General features: G+C 39.6%; 1 protein-coding gene across 1 annotated transcript; it reads left to right on the forward strand.

Moving 5' to 3' along the window:
• The first annotated feature begins 6,772 nt into the window (after positions 1 to 6,772).
• LOC127160176 (zinc finger BED domain-containing protein 5) lies at positions 6,773 to 8,581 on the forward strand. Its single transcript, XM_051102825.1, has one exon. It carries the CDS (start codon positions 6,773 to 6,775, stop codon positions 8,579 to 8,581), a length of 1,809 nt encoding a protein of 602 aa, XP_050958782.1.
• The last annotated feature ends 823 nt before the right edge of the window (positions 8,582 to 9,404 follow it).

A 9,404-nucleotide genomic window follows, 5' to 3' on the forward strand; every position in this document is an offset into this window, starting at 1 on the left:
GACATCCAACAATGTCAAATGTAAGAGTACTGAGGAAATAACTGGTTTTCAATGCACGTTTTGGTTACTTTGTGGTCAGAGCAACATCTAAAGGTGTGTGCGTGTGGGAGTGTGTGCTTGCAATGTGATGCATCTGTTTTTGCATATTTTAACAAGTTCACGTTTACTTTAATTTCTCTGTTTAAACAATACAAAACCAACAGAGAAATGCAATTATTTTGCAATAATTTTCTGTAAATGGTGTTCACATGAATGCAGAACTTTGTGGCATTGTCGATTAAAAATGAAAATAATTTTGACCTATACCCTCAATTTACATTTACAGAAAGCCACTTTTATAGGATAGCAACTGTTGTCCCTGAAGACATCCTTAGTAGCGGATTGTATTTTACAAACTACTGGGACAAGCTGTTTTTTCTGCAGTAATCAACAATATCGATGCTGTAGATCGAATGTGAGAGTCCAACTTAGAGTAAACAGAGGACACTGTAGAATTATTAGATTCTTTCCAAAGTTTTCTTCCCCTATTAAAATGAGTCTAAGAGGGGATCTTTGTGACATGAGTTCAGACATGATGTCTTGAAAGGAGAAGTGTCATTGGGGGACATGTAGCCCTCACCGAAAGACTGATGTGAAGCTAAAGTGACTAACAGTTTTTCACACCTTCAGAAGTAAAGCAGAAGCTTCAAAGCAGAACACACGGGTGCAGTCTCCTGTTGTGCCAACCTTACAAATGTGTGAATCACAGCTGGAGATTAAAATGAAGAAGACGCAGAGGTTTTTATTGAACTTCATGTCAAGAGAGAACAAATAAAAGGTCTATAGAGCGAAAAATGAAACCGCTTTTGTAAAAACGAGTCACTATGCTTGCAAATGAGACCATTTTACTTTCTTTGACATTTACAAATGTAGAGCTTTTGGGAAAATTATGCTGTAAAGAATTTTAGGGCCATGGTAAATTATATTATTGATGTTCACATTCATATTTATCATATGACAATATGATGAAAACAGTAACTCCTGAGGTATAAGAAGTGATAACTCTGTTCAAATTAAATGATGAGCTTAACTGAGATATTGAACCTTTCTTTCGGCACAGGAAACTAAGTACATATTTCCATATATTTAAAATGTTGTTCTTGGGAACAAACACACACTGGCACATTTTTCCAGATGATGCTGGCCAGATGTGCAATCAGATTTGAGAATACCTTTTGAACATCTGCTAATGATCATCACACAGAGCAAAATATGCATCAAAATATTACCATGACAAAAAGTATTCTTGTATCTTTATAAAATAATGTTGAACCACTGATGTCACATGGACTATTTTATCGATGTCCTTACTACCTTTCTGTGCCTTGAACGTGTCAGTTGTCTTGCTGTCAATGCAGGGTCAGAAAGTTCTCGAATTTCATCAAAAATATCTTATATAATATATAAATTTGTTTTTCAAAGATGAACGAAGGTCTTACGGGTTTGGAACGACATGTAATTAATGACAGAATTTTCATTTTTGGGTAATACACAATAAAATATCGGCAAACATCCATCTTGCCGTCTGTTCTCTCAGCCAAAAGTGTTGTCTCAGACATCCAACAAAGAGTACTGAGGAAGTAACTGGTTTTCAATGTACGTTTTGGTTACTTTGTGGTCAGAGCAACATCAAAAGGTGTGTGCGTGTGGGAGTGCGTGCTTGCAATGTGATGCATCTGTTTTAGCATATTTTAACAAGTTCACATTTCTTTTCATTTCTCTGTTTAAACAATACAAAACCAACAGAGAAATGCAATTATTTTGCAATAATAAATAAACGTGCATTGAAATCCATATATTTTAGTAATGCAAAATTAACTCATGTACTTAAAACGCTGAAATAGATATTTAAAAACATAATTGTGATGCGATCTAACTTTTCAACTTTTCAACTTATACCTCAAATTTGCAACAGTGATAATGATTTAATAGTTAATCCAATTGAAATTAATAATACTTTTAAGAGCTACTTTTTAAATTTGTATACTTCTGAAATTCCCTGAATCCAACTCTGAAATGTTGGAATTTTTAGACAATATAGATATACCCACCCTGAATTCTGTGCAGAAAACCTATTTGGAGAAACCTATACAAAAAGAAGAAATTTTAAGTGCAATTACATCTATGCCGAACAAAAAAACTCCTGGCCCTGATGGCTACCCAATAGACTTTTTTGAAAAAATTGCAGATAAATTAACCCCTAGTCTTCTTGATATGTTTGAGGATTCTTTGGAAAGGGGTAGCTTGCCACAAACCTTGAATGTAGCAAACATTATTCTTTTGTTAAAACCTGATAAGAATCCCTTGAAATGTAATTCCTACACACCAATCTCTCTCCTAAATTCTGATATTAAAATCTTGGCAAAAGTCCTTGCTTTACGTTTAGATACAGTTATAGAGAATTTTTTTTTCAAAAGACCAGGCTTTGTCAGTGGTTGTCACTCTTTTAGTAATATCCGGAGATTGCTAGGGGTTATCCACTCATCTAAACTTTCTCAGGACCCTGTTCCTCATGTAATCGTTTCGTTAGACACTGAAAAAGCATTCGACAGGGTGGAGTGGAAATACTTATTTTCTGTGTTGGAAAGATTTGGCTTTGGAACACATTTTCTTTCACTGATTAAGTTATTATACTTAAAGCATCGGTAATGACAAATAGAGTGCATTCAAAGTCTTTTCCCCTATCAAGGGTGTCACGGGTTGGAGCAAAGCGACAGACACAGTGGGCGTGGCGTCAGGCCTCGGAGAGGCTTTTATTAAACAATAAACAAAAGTGTCCAAAAGGGGGGAAATAAAAGTGTCCAAATTAAATAGGGAATCTGGTGTCCTCGACGTGCAGGGGTTCCGTGAAGGAGGGGCAGTGTTCAGAAGGGAAGGGTCCAGGTAAGGGGCGGAGTCCGGCGGCCGCACTCACTCCCCGCCGGGGTCCGCGGCACAAGGGGTAGCGGCTTCCTTCAGCGGCTTCATCCACCTTTCGTTATGGCGCCTCCTGAGGCGGGTAAATCGGCCCGGCATCCTGGCCCGCAGCCGTCTGGGTGTGGCTTCACGTCCGGACCGCGGGTCCGGCAGCTCGTCCATCATCTCGGCGGCGCTCGAGCCCTCTACGCACCCTTCCTGGACCCACGAGGACACCAGCGTGCATGCACGGGGAAGAGACCGGTCTCCTGAGGAGAGGCGCGCTCGGCATTTTAACAGCGGCGGTGATGAGGCTTCATTCACATCAGGTGTGCCTCATCACACGCCGCCAGACCTGGATGTTTCCACGCCCCTCCTCTTCCCACACGCCCACTCCCGTCGGGAGCCTGGTGAAGGGCGGCGATTACCGACGGGGTGAAGCTGATAATTAGGGGGGAGGCAGCCGACTCGTCACAAGGGGTACAAGACAAGGATGCCCTCTTAGCCCCTTAATTTTTACTTTCGCCATCGAGCCCCTATCAATAGCATTAAAATGCTCACAGCATTTTACTGGCATTAATAGTTGGGGCCGATGATATGCTGTTGTACCTTTCAGATCCAGTTATAAGTATTCCACAAGTAGTTAGGATATTGAAACAATTTGGCACTTTCTCAGGTTATAAATAAAATTTTTCAAAAAGTATTTGTTTTCCAATTAACAATAACGCTCTCTATATTTCAAATAGCGATATACCTTTTCAGTTGTCTTTATCAGGTTTTAAATATTTAGGGATAAATATCACACAGGGATTCCCTAACCTTTACAAAAAGAACGTTGCTCCTTTAATTGACAAGTTAAAACTAGACCTCAATAAATGGAATGTGCTGTTTCTATCCCTTGCAGGTAGAATTAATTGTGTAAAAATGAACGTTTTACCAAGGTTCTTATACTTGTTTCAATGTATCCCAGTTTTTCTACCCAAATTCTTTTTTCAGAATTTAGACAGACTTATCTCATCATTTATATGGAGCGGAAAAGCACCAAGGATTCAGAAGGAGTTTCTCCAAAGACAAAAATCTCAAGGTGGTTTAGCACTTCCTAATTTCAGGTATTATTATTGGGCTGCAGATATCTCAAAAGTACTTTATTGGCTTCAGAACCCCAAAGATGTCTGGTTTATTTCAGAGGCAAATTCTTGTAGTTCATCATCCCTTCCAGCTTTAGCTCTATCTAAACTGCCCCTTTGTATTTCATCGTACACTCAATGTCCAGCTGTAGTAAATACCCTTAAGATTTGGTTTCAATTTAGACCAGTGGTTCTCAACCGGTGGGGCGCGCCCCCACTCTTGCGGGGGGCGCGAGTAGGCTACAGGATGGGAGCAAAAAAAACAGAAAAAAAAAAAAAATGCAAATTCGTGATCTTTGTTTGGATTCATCGGATCTATTTTCGCTGCTAAAATAGACCAAAACAGTCATTATTTCATCAAAAATATAAGTGACTTAATATTATTAACTTGTTTGTTGAACTGTCATATGAAATCAGTGTCACATTTTCAATCGTGAGGTGAAATTAAGTGATGGTCAATTGTCAGCTCTCTTGGTCGTCAGGTCGTGTGATGTATGTTGCTGAACTGTATTCAAATGTTATAAATATAAAAACACCACATTTTGAAATTTAACTGCAGTATGTCAATTTAGTTTATTTGTGTGTGCTGCGCTCATAGACTTTAGAAAACGGCGCTCATTTGTTTGATCAGTGATGCGCGGGTTGATCCAAAATGAGCGGGTGCTTGCGGTCACCCGCGGTTACCCGCAGTTACGAGTCATCCAAAAATATTTTTAATGATATTCGGGTCGCGGCGGTCGGGTCGTTTGAAATAAAGATTCCAATTAAACCTTTGTAATTTATAGGAAATATTCAAGCAATAATATATAAATTATCTCATGTATATCCTTGTTTAAAACCAGGGATTAAAAACGAATTCCAAGTAAAAACGGTATTTTTCTTTACATTTCCAGAGAGCGAAACGAACGAAATTAAACATTACTTAATAAATTCAAGGCATAATTTCCTTATTCATTTGATACAACTATTATAGCTATACAACTAATATATAAAAAATAATATTATTTTGTCATATTCGTGATTCCTGAATTTATATATGAAAACTTCGTTTTGAAGTGCATTCGTTAAGTTTGTATAAGAAAATTCTTTAGCCTATTGAGTTGATTTAATATTCTTGATAATTTTTAGAAGAAGTTAAAAGTTAAGAAAAAAGGAATTAGCTTGTAATCTATATATTTAGGGCTATAGGCTAATATTTTTCTTAACTTTTATTACACTGTAGATCGAAATAAAATAATTCTTGATCATATTTAACATCGGAGAATCACTGATATAATTTAGAGTCCTTCGAAAACTAAACTATTTAAATCTGTATAAAGGAAAGACAAAATAAATCACAACAAGAACAATCTGTATTTTTCTTGTAATCAAGAACATTTCTTTTGACAAAATAACCTAATTAATGCCGAATGATTTTTGACAGTGAACGCATCTCCACCGCATAGCCGCATATAATCGCTGCTGTCAGTCGCAGATATTAAACATGCGGTTCAGGAAGCGGGTCGGGTACAATATTTTCTTTTTCTTTTTTTTGCGGTCCGAGTTGCGGGCGGGTTATTTGAAAACTTCGGTCGGGTTCGGGTTGTTTATACATTGACCCGCGCATCACTGATATAAAACGAATAAACTAGTCAGAATATAGGCTACATTTAAAGCTTTCCTTTAGTTTTTGTGAAATACACGCACGCACACAGCCACGCACACACAAACATGTTTAAATACATTTATGTTGTTAATAAATAAATTACAATAAATTGTTGTAACAGCAATATCTCCAAGTTTTGTTTTTCACTGTAAAAATGTAATGATTTTCCAATGCAAATACCGCCACCTTTTCCCCCCACTTCAAGCACTGATTATAACACAAACAAATCATCCTCCTGGCGACTTTTATTTTTATTTTTTTTTTTTTTTTTGTCAAAAGCGACAAATCCAGTGATTTTTACTGGTGTTTTTGGAGACTTTTGTGGTGTTTGGAGACTCGGAAGCACGAATCACCCTATAGTTAGGCCTACTGTGCTCAACGAGCAGCGGGTGCTGCCGTGAGCCCCTCTCCCGTCCAAAAGCACTCACAGGCGGTCAGTCTCTCAGTAGCCTCGCGCAGCAGTCAGAGCAGAGAGGAGACACACACCCCTCCGCGTCCAGGCTGCAAATGAATCGCGCATGCGCATGGCCGCCGCCGTTCCCGTAAATGTAAATGTTCACTCACTCTCACACAAAAATAAATCACTGCATTTAAATTGACTCACGACATAGCTCTCCATTCACTCCAGTCTAGTCTCTTGCCAAGTTCGCTTGTGCCAGCTCTCGCTAGTCTGTTATCGATCTCGATTTACATAGGCATTTACTACAAAACCCCAACAGTCTTTTTAAAGACTAAACCCACAAACATTCTTGTTAAAGTTTAGATCAAATCTCAGCCCTAGCCAGTATTTTTTTTTTAACTGCTAGGCAGTAGCTACACTTCGCTAAAACTACCCACGCGACTAAGACACACACACACACACACACACACACACACACACACACACACGCACACTACAATCGTTAAGTATTAAAATAAAATCTGAATTGTCTGCAAAATAATTATTTTGTTGGTTTAGTTAAAGATCATGCCTAAGTCCCTACTGATTAGCCCCTGATACGTCTCTCAACATAGCCACACACACAGTTACATATTGCCTAAACTTTATTGAAAACACATAACAAAAATGGAGAAATTTCTTGTGAGGACCAACAAGCCAACCGACGCACCACCAGCTGCAAAAAAGCTTCGAAGGTACGATGAAGCATACCTGCAGTTTGGGTTTACAGCCACGGCTGATCTGAGACCTCAGTGTGTCGTGTGTGCCGAGGTGCTGGCAAACGACAGTATGAAGCCCTGCAAATTAAAAAGGCACCTCGAAACAAAGCATGCTGGCATTAAAAATAAACCGACTGAATATTTTAAAAGAAAGCTTGATGGCCTCCATCAGCAACAGGCAACCATTTCAGTGCACAGCACTGTGTCTAAACAGTGTTTGGAGGCATCGTATGTAGTGGCCAAAAGAATCGGTAAACTGGGTAAGCCGCATACAATCACCGAGACTCTCATTTTGCCGGCAGCGCAAGACATGTGCAGAATAATGATAGGCGATAGTGCAGCAGCCAAACTCGGTGCAGTACCGCTGTCCAATGACACAGTCGCTAGGAGAATTGTAGACATGTCCAATGATATCAGAGAGCAACTGATAGAGTTCGTAAAAAAGAGTCCTTACTACGCGCTGCAGCTGGACGAATCCACTGATATTGCTGGGCAGGCACAGCTCCTCACCTATGTCAGGTATCTGCGTGACAAGGCGATTGAGGAGGATGTCCTGTTTTGCCGGCCTCTTCAGTCGCACACTACAGGAGAAGCCATTTTCAATGTCCTTGATATTTTTATCCGTGAAAATGGTTTGGCTTGGGACCGATGCATTGGCCTATGCACGGATGGTGCGCAGGCAATGACGGGGCGTGAGCGTGGCCTAGCTGCTCGCGTTCAGCAAGTAGCTCCACTTGTGAAATGGACACATTGCATGGTTCATCGCGAAGCACTAGCTGCTAAAAAAATGCCGGTTCTTTTTGACTCCGTACTGAACCAATCCGTGAAAATGATCAATCTCATCAAATCACGGCCGCTAAACACTCGCTTGTTGGGGGTCCTCTGCCAGGAGATGGGGTCAGGGCATGAACAGCTGCTTCTGCACACTGAAGTTCGCTGGCTCTCCAGGGGGCGGGTGTTACAGCGGTTGTATGAGCTGCGAGAGGAGGTGAAGTGGTTTTTGACAGAAATCAAATCAGATCTGGCGAAGCATCTGGATGACACTATGTGGCTTGCGTCTCTGTCCTATTTGGTCGATATATTTGACCGCTTGAACGGCCTCAACCTGTCTTTGCAAGGCCGCGAAACTCATATTTTGCTCCTTGCAGACAAAGTGCACGCCTTCACACAAAAACTAGACCTCTGGCATGGCCGCATCAGTCGAGGGAATTGCGACATGTTCCCCAGCCTTGCAGACTTTATCACTGATGCAGGCACGTCACACAATTTCTCCTCTCTATTTCAATCAGCGTCTGAGCACCTGTCAGCAATGAGAAAACAATTTGCGACGTACTTTAAAGAGGATTATAGCTCTTTTGCGTGGGTTCGAGATCCGTTTGTGTGCACAGCAAACGAGCTATCAATTGATATGCAGGAACAGCTTATTGAGCTGAAGAGTGACAGTAGACTGAAGGAACTCTTTAGCTCCTGCCCACTTTTGTCATTCTGGGCAGCACTGATGCAGGAATATCCTGAACTCTGTGACGTCGCCTTTAAGATTCTCCTTCCTTTCGCGTCGACATATTTGTGTGAGGCAGGATTCTCAAAAATGACTGCACTCAAAACGAAATACCGCAATCGTGCACAAATCGAGGATGATTTGAGGCTATGTTTATCAAACATTGAGCCAAGAATTGAGGATCTTTGCAAGGCAAAGCAGGCTCAGGTCTCACATTAACATCACCTACCTGCAAGCTTCTGTAAAAAATGCAGATGATGCCTACTATTAGGCCTAGTAATAATAACAATAATAAAGCATAAATTAATATCAGAATAATGCCAATTCCAAATTATAGCAATAGCCTAGTAATGATAATAGGCCTATACTGATGATGATAATAATAATAATAATAATAATAATAATAATAATAATAATAATAATAACAATAAAGCATGTAACATCATATAATTATATAGCAATAGCCTAGTAATGAGGATAGGCCTACTACTACTCATAATAATATTAATGTCTGCAAGCTCACATTAGAAGTCTGGTGCTACTGCCAATTATAACAATAGCCTTATTAATGATAATAGGCCTATACTGATGATAATAATAATAATAACAACAACAACAATAAAGCATGTAACCTCATAAAATTATATATCAATAGCCTAGTAATGAGGATAGGCCTACTACTACTCATAATAATATTAATGTCTGCAAGCTCACATTAGAAGTCTGGTGCTACTGCCAATTATAACAATAGTCTTAGTAATGATAATAGGCCTACCAACCGCTACTGATGATAATAATAATAACAATAATAATAATAATGTGGGCCTAATAATAATAGCCTAGGGCTATCTATCTATCTATCTATCTATCTATGTATGCAAGGTGTTATGGTTAGTTTTGGGGGGGGGCCCAACTGCAATGAACCAGCTTTGGGGGGGCCCAGCTTGCAAAAGGTTGAGAACCCCTGATTTAGACAATGCTTTGGTTTTAAAGACTTCTCCACAGCCAGCCCTATATGCAAGAATCACCTATTCCTTCCAAC

The sequence above is a fragment of the Labeo rohita genome, unplaced genomic scaffold, assembly GCF_022985175.1.
Source record: "Labeo rohita strain BAU-BD-2019 unplaced genomic scaffold, IGBB_LRoh.1.0 scaffold_30, whole genome shotgun sequence".
NCBI classification, from domain to species: domain Eukaryota; kingdom Metazoa; phylum Chordata; class Actinopteri; order Cypriniformes; family Cyprinidae; genus Labeo; species Labeo rohita.

Excerpts from the sequence above, each read along its gene's own strand:
- LOC127160176 (XM_051102825.1), top strand. The coding sequence starts at position 6,773 with ATGGAGAAATTTCTTGTGAGGACCAACAAGCCAACCGACGCACCACCA.